Consider the following 17299-nt stretch of genomic DNA (forward strand, 5'->3'; position numbering starts at 1 on the left):
AGCTTTCACAGGCCAAAACTTCCTGCCTCAGGTCAGGAGAGTATAATGCTGTTATGGTGTCCTCTCCTGACCTGAGGAAGGAAGTGCTGGTCTCTGAAGGCTAATCAAAAATGTTTTAAAATCAGTGAAGGTATCATCTTATTTTCTATTTTATGTTTTATTTGCATTTATTTACTTTTATTAACACGGCCACCCTATTGCTTTATCCTAAATTAAAAATAAATTTATTTTCTGTATCTTTGTTGTCTGGCCATTTACTTTTTCTAATTGTTTTGGTCCCAGTCTCTTGATTCTGCTTTCCTTCGTCTTCCCTTAACTCTGTCATTTTTCTCTCCTTTTTCTTTGTTTTCTTCAATTTATTTTTCTGCCTTGCTCTCTGACCACATTTAATTCATTCTTACTATCCATTTTTTAATTTCCCTCTTTTTACTTCATCTACCTATGGCTTTTCATCTTTTCCTCACTTTTGTTCTCCCCATGCCCCTTCCTCTTATCCTCCAGTCTTTCATTAACTCTATCTTCTACCCCTTAGCTTCCAGGGTCTCACCCTCTTTCTCTTTGCATCCTGCCATCCAGTGTCTCCTCTTTCTCTCTTTCTTTCCATCCAGCACCTTCCCTCTTTCTCTCCTACCATTCTAGCCAGTCATCCCTCTCTCTCCATCCTTCCACCCATCTACCCTCTCCCAGTCCTTCCATCCACTGTCTCTCTCTATCTCCCCTTCCTTCTAGCCAGTTCTCTCTCTCTACCCTTTTCCATTCAGCATGTCCTCTCTCTCCCCATCCTTCCAGTGTCTTTCCTCTTTCTCTCCCTACCCTTCCATCCAGTATCTTCCATCTTTCTCCCCTCACCTTCCAGCATTTTCCCTCTCTCTCCCTCCTTTCATCCTGCATTTCTCTGTCTGACCAGCTAGGGGGATCCAGGATTTTGGACAGATTGTATAATCCTCAAATTTAATATATTAAGAAGCAGGGACATCAAAAGTCCATCCCTCCCAAGTAACTCCCTTGGTCCAGTGTTGTTTATTTGATTCTCTATGAATGCTGGGGTATGTAGTCTCAATAGGGGTGTTATAGTTAGAGCCTCCATCATGGGTACTGTCTGGTAGCTGCTTCTACTCAGTTTCATGGAAAATTAAGATTCCTCCCCTCCCCCTCCCTTACAATCCATTTGTTACTCTGAAAGGCCTAGAACCAGACTGGTGGTTGCTAAATTAGTACTTCATAAAAGGACCTGATAGTTCTATACTCTGAATTGCTACCAGGAGTAAATGGAGTACTCAATGTGATTCATCTTAATGGTATCGCATCGCATAAGGGAGACTTACTCATGCCTGAAAGCCAGCGCTGGTACCATGGTTATGAAACAGCTTAGGCAAACCTTCAGCCTTGCACCCTTTATTTATCATTCATAGCCCTAAGCGCCCCCCCCCCCCAAAGATTTTCATAAATTAAACTCATGATTATCCCATCTCAGAAAAAAATTCTGTAAGATTTTATAGACAGACATCACACAAATATTAAACTTAGTTTTGTATCTACATACATAATGAGGTAATTTACCCATGTAAATGAGCTATTCAAAACTACCCCCAATCCCTACAAATAAAACTATGTGCAGATGGCTCTGTGAGTTGTCAGACTGTTAGATCTAATGGTTTTAAAGTTGCCAACCCCAGGCAACTGCCTAGTTTGGCTAAGGGTTGAGCTGGCCCTTGTCAAAGCACTGACTTCTAATATTGTTGTTGAATCTCCCTCAAATGTTGGAGGTTATTCCATCTTTTGTTGGAGTGGCCTAGTGGTTAGGGTGGTGGACTTTGGTCCTGGGGAACTGAAGAACTGAGTTCGATTCCCACTTCAGGCACAGGCAGCTCCTTGTGACTCTGGGCAAGTCACTTAACCCTCCATTGCCCCATGTAAGCTGCATTGAGCCTGCCATGAGTGGGAAAGCGCGGGGTACAAATATAACAAAAATAAAAATAAATAAAATCATCTATACTGTGATATGAAGAAAAAGGTTAGGGTTCCCTTTGGTCTTCTCAAGCCCCATCTTCCTTCAGAATCTCCAAAGGCATTGTGGAAAGGGACACACAAACCAGCTCAAATAATAAAATGGCACACCATCCAGCTCAAATATATATGTCTTTATTACTGTTAATTGGAGATATATTTTCAAACAGTTAACACCACAAGGGCGTGACCCAGTGTCTGCATTACCAGAGGCAAGGAACAGGATGAGGAGATGGACACAAAAAACAAGGGAAACAAAACACAGGAGTGTTTAGTAAATGGTGCCAACCACAGCTCTGCTGGAAAGAGCTGGGGAAAATCACTGCTTTGTTGAATACTGAACAGATGGGGGAGGGGTGGAAGAGACATCTAACAGTATTACTAACACATACACACCTTTACACATTAGGCAAGCCTAGAGAAGGCAGGGGAGGAAAACATAGCATTGAGGGGGATGATTTAGTAGGCATGGTTGGAAATAAAGAGGGATTCTCCAGCTGCAGCTCCAGCATGTCCGGAAGAAACATACTTGCCCTGGGCAGCCTGGCTGTTAGCCTGAGGAAAGACAAATAAAGACATTATCCTCACAGCCCAGAACCACTTACCCCACACTCCAGCCTCTTCCCACCTCCAATCCAAACAATCTGATGTTAACCCTAGTCCTAACATCATAAGGTAGCTATGGTATTTGTTGCCCCATCCCTCTGTAACCCCATCTTCTGTGTTACATATAATGGCACATTAGTTAGGCTGCCGGGGAGGGGGGGGGGAAGCAAGATTCCCCGGGACCAGCAGCTATGCGATTTGCATTGATTTGGTTTTTTTTTTCTGCAACAACGAATCAGCCAATTCATATTTCGTTTTTGTAAAAATCAAGGCCTTTTTAAAATAGCTCTTTGCTGGAGCACAAGCAGCCAGCAACCGATACACACTGCTTGTGCCAGCTGCACAGCCTTCCCTGTGATGCAACTTTCTGTTTCTGCATAGGCGGGAACAGGCTAGAGAGGGAAGGCTGTGCATGTGGCACAAGCAGTGCGTTATCAGTTGCTGACTGCTCATGCTCACTACTAGCAAAGAGCCATTTCAAAAAAGGTACATGGGGAGGAGAGACATGTTGATTTTTACAATAACAAGAGAAGGGCAGCAGCGGCCGGTGGGGGGTGGGCTTCTTTGCCTTCAGCCTGGCTTTGTCTCTCAGCAGCCTTGCACATTAGAAAAAGAGGCAAAGAGTACACCAGCAGTTCCTTCTGGGCCAGCAGTTTTCTCCTGTACCTTTTCATTTACAACTTGGTAAAGTCTGAGGTTACAGTACTACTACAAAACATTTTTAAATGTTAGTAGTAGTCCAATGATAAGAACAGAAGGCTCAGAACTGGAGTTCAAATCCTACTGCCACTCCTTGTGATCTCAAGTAAGTCACTTAACCCTCCACTGCCACAGGCACAAATTTAGATTGTGAGCCCTCCAGGGACAAGAAAATAGCTACTGTACCTGAAAGTAATTCACCTTGAGCTACAACTAAAAAGGCAGGAGCTAACTTCTTCTCTTCCTCTTTTAGCACAGCCATTATAGGAACTTCCCTGTAATTTAGTGCCATGAACCATGGTTCCTTCTAAAATCTACAAGAAGGACTTTGAGCCAGCCAGTAGCCATCACTGTTGTATGATGGCTGCAATTCCACCCCCCCCCCCCCCCAAAAAAAAAAAAAAAAAAAGATATTGTAGGAGGATTCCCTCTGCTCTAACACAAATCTGACTTACATATCGAAACCTGGCACCTTAAAGCACTGCTGTTAATGCAGTGGGCTGGCTACCCAATTATCCCTCAGTTGTTTTATATCACATACCAGTGCACGCTTGGTGTACTCCTCCTGTGCAGATTTAACATTCTCTTTCTTGCCTCCCCAAGTCTTGAGGCAAGAAGCCTGCAGGGCTCGGCCAAAGGAAAAGGTAAGGGGCCAAGGCTTGTGCAGAGGGCATTTGTTTATTGCATTCAGGTGAATTGTGGCCTCTTCCTCACTCTGGCCTCCAGATAAGAAGGTGATTCCTAAAAGCAAAGAACAGAAAAAAAAAATAGATGAGTCACAACATTTTAGATTGTTCTCTAGTTCTCTCTGAAGCGAGTAGAGTCCCTCTGTAATCAGAGGCTAAGGTGTGTATTTAAATATAGAAGGAACTTATCTTCATAGAGAATCTATGCATTATGGAATTCAGTCCTTCCCTCCTCCCATTAAACCAGTAACCTCTCCCTCTTCACAACTTCCAGCTCAAGTGGAACCAGCATAAGGATGATACCATCATCCATTTGGAACCGTCAGAATAGGGGGAAACCTATATTCCCTTTCACCTCATTTAGTCCAGTCATTGCTGCAACCTTTTCAGCATCAGAGCTTCTCCCACAAACCCTACAAAAATCATGGGCACTAAATCCACCAGTGTCACCATCATGCAATGGTTGGAATGCCTTTTCCCAGGAGTGTTGTGAATGCCACCTCCGCATCTAGCCCATTTTTCCACTACATAGCTTCCCACTCTTCAAGAGCCAGTGGAAATAAAGAACTGAAAACCGAGCTGAGACATCTCTCTTGGCATCCAATCCAGCTTCTCAGTACTTTCTATCTCCAACAGGTGTATGGAAACACTTTTCAGCCTCTGGTTCCAAATGCTTTGCTCTTGGTCTAGTTGAGTTTTGCAAGTGGCTTGAGTCTACAGAGTCATAGCTGGAGGTCTTCAGATCCCTGTCTCTGGTGCCCCGCAAATGTACTTCTTCCTTCCCCTCTCCCATTTCCTGTGGAGCTCTCCTTTTCCAGCACAACTTTAAAAAGGATAAGAAAGGAAAGCGTAAGACGGTCCTGATCCTCTCACATCTGTTGTAAGACTTCTGGAGACTGTCAGCTTGAGGGGGAGGGGAGTAGCCAGCAGTGGTAAGTCTGACTAAAGTTTGACTCAGACCCGCTTGGAGGGCTGTAAGTTCTACTTGGTGCAAGGAAGGGCTCCTGACTCGCAGCTTGGGACACATTGTGCTGCTCTTGTGACAGTTGGGGTGAATGGCAACTCCTGCAGAGGTAGTTGAGCAGTGTTCCCACTATGGGATCTAATGGCCGGCATTGGGGTATTGCAGTGCGTGCAAGCCAGGAATCCCGCATGATGGAGGAGGAAAACAGTCGTCAGCAGCACATCATGGGATTTGGCACAGCATCCAAATATGCCAGGGTCTTTGGGATCTCCAACAGGGCCAGTGTGCAGTTTGATGCAGGAGAGTGCGGGAACAGGTGCCATTTTGTCAGGGCCAACTGGCTGTGAGGAGCAGCCTCTGTCTGATCACATGTGGAGCAGCACTACCATTTCACAGCCTCAGGACTTGACACAGCATTCAGCTGCATCAGAATGTTTGTTTTCTCTGGAGTTTATATTGCTCTTACACCAGGCCTATTTACTGAAGCAGTTATTGCAAGGTGCTTCAGTTTCTCGTACGGCTCCAGAAAGATCTCATTTAGACCTCCAGGGAGTAGGCAAATGAGGCCATCTCTGCTTCTCCCTTATCTGATGTGGCCTCGGTCTATTCAGAACAGCCATCATTGAAGGAGGGTGTTAGAGGAAGAAGAGCTCCTTCCTGAGAAGGATGATGCGAAAGTACTGAGGCTGTTTCATAAAGAGGAACTCGGTACTCTTATTTCTGAGGCACTGGTGGAGCTTTCCATTGAGGAGCCTTCTGCTTTGGCCTCAGGAGTTCCATCTTCAATGATCATGAGGGAGCTTAGAGGCCATTCTAAGGCTTTCCCGATGCATCCAGACATTCAGGACCTGATTACAGCAGGATGGGTCCCACCGGCTGCAGGGCTAAGAGTGGGAAAAGCCACTCTACCCATTAATTCCAAAAGAGAAAAATTGCAGCTTCCCAGGGTGGACTCCCTGGTTACAGCGGTGACTAAGAAGACCACCTTGCCGCTGGAAGGGGGCATTGCCCTAAGAGACCTACAGGATAGGAAGCTAAGGCTTGCTGAAACAAGCCTCTGATGTGGCCTCTTTGGGCCTTCAAGTAACGGTGTGCAGCTCGTTCATGGCAAGAGAATGCCTGAATTGGCATCAACAATCTGCAACACAAGACAGGCGCCATAACGCCCAGCTGGAAGCAGGGCTGGCCTACTTGGCAGATACTATTTATGACATGTTATGGGTTATGGCCCACAGTATAACTTTGTCTGTCACAGTACATCAGCAACTCTGGTTGTGGTAGTAGGCAGCAGATGCAGCGTCAAAGTCACATCTAGTCAAACTGCCCTTTCAGGGAAAGTGGCTATTTGGAGACCATCTCAATAACTTGATGAAAGAACTGGGGGAGCTAAGCCACAGCAGTTGTCATAAACAAAAGCCTCTGGTCATCCATCTTCAGGGGGCTCTCAAGTCGATTCCAAGACGCAAACAGTACCGGCCTGGGTCATCAGCAATATGATCAGAAGTCCCACTTTCAGGCATGCCAATCTTCCTTTCGTGTGGACCAGAAGCCCTCCTTTCAGTCAGCTAGAGCGCCCAATGCCTCCAGAGCTCTGCAATGATGCCAGGTTGGTTCACTCTTCTCTTCCTCCAGTGGGAGGCCGTCTTCAGGAGGAGTAAGCCAAAATCATGTCAGACCAGTGGGTTCTGAATATTCTTACAGAAGGTTACGAGTCCCCCCCCCCCCCCCCCCAGTCACTCCTCTCATCTTGCAGTCTCCTTGTTGAAAAGGAACCAAGGTGGTCGAAGTTCAGACCACCATAGATTCCTCGCTGGTGCTGCAGGCTATTGTTCCAGTTCCCCAGGCCAAACAGGAATAAGGCAGATACTCCATTTACTTCATTGTCCCAAAGGATGAAGGCATCTTTCATCCAAGTCTTAGATCTCAAAGGTCTAAACCACTACCTCAGAGTGTCCTGTTTTTGCATGGACACACTAAAAGCAGTCATAGCCTCAGTTCAAGTGGGAGAATTTCTCACCACCCTCAGTCAAAGAGGCATACTTGCACATACACCCATATGGACGCTGAATCGGAGGTTTCTATATTTTGTGGTCCTAGGCCATTACTTCCAATTCAGGGTTTTGCCCTTTGGTCTTGCCACAGCTCCAAGAATGTTTACCAAGGTTATGGTGGTATTGGCAGCGACCTCTCTTTGGCTCCAGAGAATCAGAGTTTGCTCATATTTCGACTGGCTTATTCATGCACTGTCCTAGTTGGACAGCATGGCAGCGGTCTGTCTTCTGCAGTTGGGTTGGGTGATCAATTTCGAGAAGAGCAGACTAACTCCATCGCAGATGCTGGAGTACCTGAGTGAGGTTCTACCTCACGGAGTGCAGGAGGTCAAAACTAGTTCAACAGATTGTTCTCCTCCTCAGTCAAGGCAGGTCCAGGGTCTGGAGTCAATGACAGCGGCAATGGAAGTGGTGTCATGGGAAGGGCTCATATGCAGTCATTACAGGAATTTCTTCTCAGCCACTGGTCTCCAATGTCAGAGAAGTACGACCTTCATCTTCCTTGGACGCTGGTTGCCAGACGGAGTATGCAGCGGTGGCTATCATCCAGGAATTTGACAGTTGGAGCTCCCTATCCAATAACACAATGCAGAATGCCTTATGCAACTTCGCTCCCTTTCTGGGTCAACCCTGGTCTGAATTTTCTCCGACAATGTGACAACAGTGATTTATAAATCAACAAGCAAGGCGTGACCCACAGTCGTCCAATGGTGGTACAAAGTAATACTGTCACCTTGCATGGTGCTTCCTGTATGTCTTGTTCTCTACAAGTTGTCTAGAGATGAGAGAGAACCAGATGTGCAAACGTGTGGATATTAGGTTAGTGAGTTGTTTGAGATTGTTGTATTTATTCTGAGTTTCTCCTAATACTGAGTAGCTGGACTGGATGCTAAGAGATATGTTTCAGCCCCGTTTTCAGTTCTCTATCTCCACAACTATCCCACAGGTTCTGGAATAGTGGGAAAGGACTAATAAAAAGCATCAGGTAAGACCTAACTTCTCCTTAAAACAGCTCTCTTCCTTGGATAATTTTAGAAAGGTCATGGTAGTGGTGTCTTTCCAAGTATTACTCCTGATAGAATTTTATATTTCTGTGAAGAATTTGCGCTCTTCCCCCCCCCCCCCCCCCCAACACTACTGCTGCACGTTCGACCCCCCCCCTCCCACTGTCACCCAACAATGATGCCCGACCCACTGCAGCTTGCTGTCGCATGACCACCCCCCACACACACACTACCGCCTACCTGAACACAGCATGCCCTGGTGATCTAAGTGACCTCTTCAGGATCAGGAAAGAACCCCACTATTTCTTGCCCCGCTACCACCGCTCTTAGTCTCGCTGCTGTGCTTTTTCAAAATGGCCACCGAGACTTCAAGCAGTAATCTCGTGAGACTACTGCTTGAAGTCTCAGTGGCCATTTGGAAAAAGCATGGCACCAGCGAAAGAGCAGCGGGGAAGGAAAGAGTGGGGTTCTTTTCTGCCCCAAAGAGGTTCTCCTAGTGCATCTCCTCCTACATCACGGGTGAGTAAGGGGGTGGCAAAAAAAAGGGCTATGTGTGATGTGTGGGGGAGAGAGGGACTGTAAAAAAAAAAAAAAAAATGGGGGTGGATTGCTGTGGGTGACAAAAAAAATAAAACAAGGATTGAGTGGGAGGGAGGGGGTGCAAAAAAAGGGGATGCTGGGGGCTGCAAAAAGTATTGGTTAAATTATGCCAAATAAACGTAGAGAATTTGCAAACTTTGCCCACAGAATTTTGAAATTTTTTGTGCAGAATTCCAGCAGGAGTAAAGTATATATTTGGAGGGATGGAAAATAAAATTTTAGCCCCTAGATCCAACTGTAGTGGCTTACAGCTCTTGTGCTTTTCCCCTCCCAGATATTATCAGCTGGAGTGGCGACTCACCAGCAACAGCTGGGGGAACAGTGCGGCGCAGGGCGGTTACAGTTGCCATAGCGACTTCTTCAGGGGTGTACTTCTTACTGCAGGCATGACCAGGGGTCACCATGTTGGGTTTCAGCAGGGTTCCCTCCAGGTAGATATGGTGGTCGCTCAGAGCCTTGTAGACTGCAGCCAATACCTGTTTTGTGGAAAAGAGTGAAGAATGTCAGGGAAGACAATCACTTAAGATATTTCTGTTGTCCCTCTACTGCTGCTGGGTATAAGAGCTAAGAGCATATGCAAGGACATATTAAAGTGATCAGTCTGCTCCAGGTCATCACAAATGGGGGAAATTTTGAACTTGCTCATTCCAAATGAATCTATATACCTCATCTGTTTTTCCTAGAGAAATGGTCTACAGTTCTGTCGATGAGGTAGACAAAACCCAAGATTGAGTCATCTCATTTCTGATGACTTGGAACATCCGGTGATCAAATCCAAGAACCTCACACAGCCATGTGTAACTAAGGACATGCAGACTTCTGTTCTAGGTCAGGGTACCAAACCTATCCCAACAACCTTCATCCTATTATATGTGGAAAATATACATGAGGTGGGGGGGGGGGGGGGGGGAAGAAGAGAAAAATGTAATCATTGGAGAACTGGTGCCACCTGGTGGCTTTGTTGTCACTGCAGCAGACAACCATAATTACTGCAGTGGCTGCAATCCTCTTTTCTTCCTCCACAACACATACCAGTTGCTCTATACAAGATCAGTAATCCTCACAGGACATCCTCCCCCAGTTCCTTAACCTCCCCTTACCTTCTCGGTGACATACTGGCAGCGCTTCAGATCATGATCCCCATCAGGCAGCACCTCAGGCTCCACAATGGGAACAATGCCATGCTGGGGGTAATAAACATAAGGGAGAGAATTTTAGTGGTTTTCACATTCCTGCTGAGAACGCTGATGCAGTAGTTAAATGCAGCTAGCAAATTATTTGAGGTGGGGGGGGGGTGGGGGGAGTCAACCATTGGCCTGGCCTAGCCTATCGAGAATTACCTCAACTTAAGAATTAAGTCATTTTCATGACCAAAAAAATTTGAAGAACTCCAAATCTACACCCTTCTTACACCTACCCTTTATAACTTTTCAGAATTTTCCCTATATAAAATGTTCCCAGTATAACAGAAGTCACTTTGGGATGCTGATATGATCATTATTAGTACTCCAACAAAAACATATCCAAGTGTGGAATCCATGCTGTAGCTCATGTTTTTCAACTTCATATTCCCTTCACCAAGGACAAGCAAGCCTGGGATCAACCAGATACTCTGCCTTCTTTGCGCTGTTCCCATTATCATGGAACATCGTGCCCATGCCCCTGCGCACCGAGCCCTCTCATCCTAAATTTAGAGCGGGCATAAAAGCTTGGATATTTACGGAGGCTTATGGGCAACCCCAGCCACCAGAGTGACTTTCCTACTACCTCTCTCCTCTTATCCAGCTAGCTTAGATAATCCTTCTTTACTCAGTTATCTCTCCTTAACCTTTATTCTGCTATTCTTTCTTCTCTCCTATAATAAATGGTGGAAATTGTTTTTTTTGTTAGTGTAAACCACCTGCTTGGCTTGCCTGAAAGGTGGTGTATTAAGCCAGAACAAACACAAAACAGGATCACAATATCAGTTCTGTCATGTAATACTGATTGATATAGGTATAATTTAATTTTACATGGCAACTTCAAAACATTGAACATCTTTGTATATAGTTTATAACTTAGGAATCCTTTTACTAAGCTGTGATAAGAGCTGGCCTTAGCACACCTTTATGCGGATCGTTCCCCACACACCTAATGTTATTTTTTTTACTGAAGCCATAAGAATTCTTTTTTTCAATTATGTTCATTAATGTCCGTGCACTAGTGTTGTCATTTGTGTGTGGCCATTTTCAAAAATAATGTTGTGAACGCTGTCACCTATTTTGTAGGTGGTAAGGGTTCCTGCATTAATCAGTGTACAAACCAGTTAGCGCAGCATATTAATGTAAATGTGCTCACTGGTTAGTGCAGGAATACCCACTCAAAAAAAAAAAAATTTTAGCATGCACAAATACAAAAAAAAAAAAAAAAAAAAAAGACGCTTTAGCATGTCCCGCGGTAATCCATTTATGCTGCATTAGCTGCACGTTAATGCCTAATGTAGCAGAGTAAAAGGACCCCTTAATTTTTATATTTATTTTATATAAATTCTCACTCAATGAACACAACTTGTCTGTATTGAGATAATTCATGTACAAAAATAAATAGTAAATCAACATTTAAAATAGGGTAGAAACCTAAAAGCATAAAATTCATTGCATTAGTTTTGCTTAGGGCCCTGTTTACTAAGCCCAGTAACATTTTTAGCACGTACTAACACTAGACGCCCATAGGAATATATGGGCTTCTCTAGTGCAGGCTAAAAACACTAGCGCACCTTAGTGAACAGGGCCCAGAGTTATAAATGATAAGAAAATATATTCAAAAATGATTTTTCAATATTTTGAAGTTTATATAGTTGAGTTTATATGGCAACAAGATAGACTCACAGAAAAGGGGTCCTCTGTCATCATCAGTACCCCATACAGGCATCACAGATTCATACACAGCCCACAGGGAGGGTTAAATGCTTTGTCCCTCCCCACTTTAAAGCAGGGGTCCTCAAATCCTGTCCTCGAGACTCACACCCCAGCCTGTTTTTCAGGATTTCCACAATGCATATATATGGCATCTATTTGCATTCACTACTTCCATGGATGCAACTAGATCTCATGCATATTCATTGCAGAAATCCTGAAAACCAAGCTGGGTTATGGACCTCAAAAAACCCCTGCTTTAAAACTCTATATACTTGTATTCACAAGCTTATTAACCGCTACATCTCATTTCATCATACTGTGGGGTTTAAAAGTAGCCCCAGTTCCCAAAAAGTACTGTCTCCCTTTTGTGCCCCCAGACCTCAAACACTCTCCTTCACTTCCTACCCTCTCCCCTCCGAGGACCACAGCAAGGATTTCACCATCCTCAGACTCCCCAGCACCTGCCTGGATTCTCACTACTTCTTGCAGCTTTAGGTGCTAAAAGTTCTGGGGTTGAAAATTCCAGCAGGTCATCTGGGGCCTGAAGACACTAAGGCAAGTCAATAGATGGTATCTGCTAAAGAGGCCAGTATCTCTTCTCGGATACTGGCCTAATGACATTGGGGGGGGGGGGGAAGAGAGAGATAGCAGCGGCACAACACCTACTGTCCACACAGACAGCTGATTGCGCTGCCTCTAATGTCCCTAATCCTTGTTCCCACACAGTACAGATGTTTCACTGTATTGTACAAACAGCACTGCATCATATCCATGTAATCTGAACATTCTAATGCATGCTTATTAGGTGTTTCATTATTATTATGCCGACATTTAAATAAGATACGATACAATGTTCTTCCATGCTGTCCATTATGGTATCACTTGTATTGTACAGACATTTTATCATATTTCTGTTAGATGATTGTCTTACGGCGCTGTGAAATGTGTATATTTATGATACTGTTTCATGTTAGTCATATTATTAGGATTCAATTTGCTGTTTCCAAGTTTACCTCATTGATTGTATTTAGGCTTATTTGGTAATTTCATATTGTTATGATGTTCACAAAATTGTAAGTTTTATGTTAAACTGCTGTACACTGTCTTGAGTGAATCTTTTCATAAGGTAGTTAATAAATTCCCAATAAATAAATATATGGGGCAATGCAGTAGCTACAACTGATGAAATCATGCTTCCTCCCTCTAAATCTTTGGGCCCCAGGCATGTGCCTAATTTGCCAATGCCTTCCTTCTACCCTGACAGCACAGTGGAAATGTGACTGTTTCAGTAATTTCTTGTAATCTACCCAACCCTCCCCCCCTCCCAAAATACTCACCTGCTGGCAAATGCTGGCATAGCGCGCCAACACATTAGCATTCTCAATGATGGCAAGATGGGAAGGGGTGTGTTCGGATATCTTCAGCACACAGCGCCACTTTGCGAAGTCTGCACCCTCTTTCTTGTACTGAGCACAGCGCTCGGCCAGCCCATCCAGCCCTGTTTTGAGGGAGAGAAAGAACAGAGGGTGGGTGGAGAAAAGCACCGAGTCTTCACAGAGGCTACTGCCATCTCCCAACACTGACCAAGTCCCATCCCCACCCACTGTGGCTGCTGCCACACATATGGGACCTACCCTGTGTAGTGGTCTCTCCATTTGTTCCTGCCAGGGGCACAACACCTTTGTCCACCTGGGATGGGAGAAGTGGGGGGGGGGGGGGAAGAGGTTAGGGGACAGGTTGGATAAGAAAAACATCATGCAGTCAGCAGGGTAGAAACCTAAAAAGCATAAGATTCACTGCTTCTCTTTCTATTATATATATATTTAGTTTTTTTTATTTTGTTACATTTGTACCCCGTGCTTTGCCACTCATGGCAGGCTCAATGCGGCTTACATATTGTATACAGGTACTTATTTGTACCTGGGGCAATGGAAGGTTAAGTGACTTGCCCAGAGTCATAAGGAGCTGCCTGTGCCTGAAGTGGGAATTGAACTCAGTTCCTCAGTTCCCTAGGACCAAAGTCCACCACCCTAACCACTAGGCCACTCCTCCACTCCGTGGATCTACAAACACACACACACCTGTATGCCCTTTTCCAAAGCCCACCTACCAACATGTCAGCAACATACCTACATGCACCACTTTATCAGAATATTCCCCACCCCTCTAAACAACCACCACATGCCACCCCGATGCCCCCTCCCCCCCAAGCCCAGCTTCCACACCTCACCTTGATGCCCACAACACCACCCTTGTCACGAATAACATGGGTGAACAGCTTGCCAGAATCGGTCTTGTGTCGCATAGTTTCATCAAAGAGAATGACTCCCCCAATGCAAGGGTTCACGCGATCGTCGGCGGTGAACAGCAGCTGGCGATAGAAGCGGCGGTTCTCCTCGGTGTTCTCCACATTGATGGAGCTCAGGCGTTTGGCAATGCTGCCTGCAGTAGAAGAGGATCTGGCATGGCATGAGGATCAAACAGAAGCCCATAGCTCCCTTCCTCCCCCCTCCGCCAACAGAAAGGGGACCATTGAGGACATTACATGACAATTAAACCAATTTCTGCAAATACAGCAACCAACTACAGACTACTCTGATCTAATGATAAAGGACATCAAAAAATTCAGAACCCATTCAGTTATTTGTCTTTTCAGACAATTATGGAGCGAAGGGGGGGGGGCAAGAGAAACACCCAGCTCTCAATATCAGAAAGTGATGGTAGCTCAAGCACACTAGCGTTTCTAATGTAAGACTTTAAAATGAAAACTATAATAAGAAAAAAAAAAGTACTTGACAAAAAATTTTTTTCTACACTTAGATAAGACTCCACAGGCTACTGGATGTAGTGGTTAAGTGCCTCGACTTCTACTCATATTCTAAGGAGGTTCAGAGAGTTTCTACAGGTCAGCAAAGACATAAGCGCTCGCCATTTGCAGATGACCTGCTGAAGTTTTTTTTACAGAACCCAGCGGGAGCCTTAGGAAAGAACTGGGGCTTTTTCAAAGCTCATGGTACATCTAAAGTTCCCATCAGAACACTTAGGGGTCCTTATAGTAAGCTGTGCTACAAAGTGGCCGGCGCTACTGTCAGCATGTGGGTTTCCCACGTGCTGCGGCCACTTTTTAGCACAGCTGTAAAATGGTCGAATTTCTATTTGTGCCATTAATGGCCACAAGCCCATTTCCAACTTAGCGCACGGCCATTACCACCCAAGCCCTTACCGCCACCTATTTAGCAGGCGATAAAGGCTCATGCACTACTCGTGCGGCAAATTGGGCAGCGTGCAATGTGCCCACACTACCTGAATACCGCCAGCCACGCCTACTCCCCACCCCCGCACTAGAAAATATTTTCTAAAGCGGAAAACAGCACGCACTGATTTCAGAAATACCATGGGATGCCTCGGGACACCCCACGTTGGTGCTGATTCTGCACGCCCTACCGCCGCTTAGTAAAAAAAAAAAAAAAAGGGCCGCTTAGTTTATATTCCCTTGAGCTGCCCAACTTATTTCTACAATTTCTAGACTGCACTATCCCAACATATACAAGGGTCCTTTTACTAAGCTACAGTAAGAATTGTGTGCTTACTGCAGGTTAAAAAGCACTACCGCAGGGCGTACTCAGGCATCCCATGGTAGTTTTGGGATTGACATGCACTATCCACACGCTACAAAATAGAATTTATTTTTTAATGCTGAGGCAAGTCTGGGGGCAGAGAGTAGATGTGTTCTGTGCTAATCAGCACACATGAACCGATTAGTGAATGAGCCCTTATCCACCTACCGAAAAGGGAGTGAGCAGGGCTCGTGCACTAATGTGGAAAGTAGCACGTGGTCATTAACAGGTAAAAAAAATGGAGCCATTTTACCACCACACTAGAAGTGGCCTCAACACGTGGCGATACTGCAGGCTACATTTTAGCACAGCGGGCTGCATAATGTAAGACAATAAAAACAGTCTGAATTTCTGCAGTAATGACTTTGGGGACAAAAATTTCTGCTGTTCAGATAAAACAATTAAAAACCTAAAAACGTCTGTCCGTCTAGCACAGCAGATGCTACAGATGATGTAAACAGTCTCCTAAAATGGAATCAGTCTGCTTTTAAGATTAATATTTTACCTAAATTGCTATATCTTTTTCCAATTGCTGCATAAAGGGAATTTTCCTTTTGAGGGATTAAGGGGAGAATGTAGGCCACTGTTAAGTTGGGTTATTTTACTACATTGACAATTTCCACCACCTTGGTGGCACTTCTGTGATGGAACAAGGAGACAGTTTAAAAATACAGAAAGATAATCCCCTCACATGAAGCAGGTGACTCAGCAATCCTTGATGTTCAGCATTATTAGTGGACAACAGATTTATATGCTCAATAATTTTTCTTCCAGGATGTTGAGAATTCACAGGAAGGGACCTAAGCAACTCCTATGTGAACTCACTGGAGAATGGGGATGTGGCTTCTGTGTAAAGTTACAACAGTAGTGGCAGCAGAGCACATTGTTGTGGGCGGGGGGGGGGGGGGGAAGAGGGGGGAATAGTGGGAAACAAGCCCAAAAAGGAGTAAGGCCAAGATGATACTAAAACAGTTGATTAAAAGTACATTTTAAAACAAAACATTAAACCCAACATGGCCATTTTTTAGCACACAACTCCTTCATGGATATACAATGTTGCCGATTCTTCAGATGACACACACGTCGATAATCCTCACTGAACAGATATCAGCAAAATGAATTTGATGAAGACTATTGATATGAATCAGTAACAAAAAAGTGACAGTGTCTTGTTTATAAGAGGCTGTCATAGATGGATGCATTCCACAAACAAATTGATTTTATTAGGAAGATGCACCTGAAGCAGATGGGTGCCAAAACAAAGCCATACTAGGTTATGTTTGTTATTAAACTTGCTTTCAATAAACTGTTCTAGCACCCCTTTGGTCTTACTCCTTTTTGTTTCATCATTTGGGGCAAAATATTGCTTGGGCAACTGGTGGCACTTAGCCCAACACCGCATCAGCAGTTAAGAGTGTTTTGCTCCTTCCAATCTAAAAACTGGTTTATTGCTTATGGAGGGTTGAACGCTCACCTTCACTTTGACATTAATAATAATAAAAAAAAAATCTTCCTTTAGTATTTCACTCATTTACTGTACACATTTCCATTTAGACTTCTAGTCCACTTGTTCATTCATTTTATTATTGATGAATCACATTTAAGATTTTTACATCTAAAGTGTTGACATATGCTGGTTCCTCCTTGGGACAATCCACTGCTGCATAACTGTTTGCAATTTTCAGAATGCAGGCAGGAGGGTGGGGGTGAGGGAAGGAGTCGACCTTTTTGAATAGGGAATTCTGAGATCATTTCAGCAACCGGTCAAAAATTATAATGTACCTAGAGACTCGGAAGATATATAACTGCTTCCAAATGTCTTGGAACCTATGACACCACCAGGAGAGTAAGTTTATAGACTCAAGCTAAGTGTGTGTGTGTGTTTTGGCACTGATTTTTAAGGCACTATTTATAGAATTTGGCTCATAGCAAAAAAATGAGGCACAAAAAAAAATGTACTTATGGTAAAGTCTCCCCAGATAAAATCTGAATACTGTCATTCAGAAGGTAGCACTTGGGGAGGGGGGAAGAGAAAAAGCATGTTTACATTGGCAAGGGGGGGGGGGCAAATTAACATATATAGTAAATTTAAAACTTCCAATTATAGTCTTATTCAGGAGCCAGCATCATTCATTCCAACCTACCATCAGTTTCAAAATACTCCCACT

General features: G+C 44.3%; 1 protein-coding gene across 1 annotated transcript in view; it reads right to left on the minus strand.

The window, feature by feature from the left end:
* Nucleotides 1-2126: 2126 nt before the first annotated feature.
* Nucleotides 2127-17299, minus strand: part of ALDOA (aldolase, fructose-bisphosphate A) — a 40838-nt gene continuing 25665 nt past the window's right edge. Inside the window, exons 3-9 of the mRNA XM_030209139.1 lie at nt 13745-13956; nt 13149-13203; nt 12852-13012; nt 9718-9801; nt 8919-9093; nt 3854-4053; nt 2127-2562 (exon numbers count right to left, since the gene is read on the minus strand). Coding sequence (XP_030064999.1) covers nt 2467-2562; nt 3854-4053; nt 8919-9093; nt 9718-9801; nt 12852-13012; nt 13149-13203; nt 13745-13956 — 983 coding nt within the window. The 3' untranslated portion in view covers nt 2127-2466. The remainder of the gene's footprint in view (nt 2563-3853; nt 4054-8918; nt 9094-9717; nt 9802-12851; nt 13013-13148; nt 13204-13744; nt 13957-17299) is intronic.

The sequence above is a fragment of the Microcaecilia unicolor genome, chromosome 7 (assembly GCF_901765095.1).
Source record: "Microcaecilia unicolor chromosome 7, aMicUni1.1, whole genome shotgun sequence".
Classification (NCBI taxonomy): Eukaryota; Metazoa; Chordata; class Amphibia; order Gymnophiona; family Siphonopidae; genus Microcaecilia; species Microcaecilia unicolor.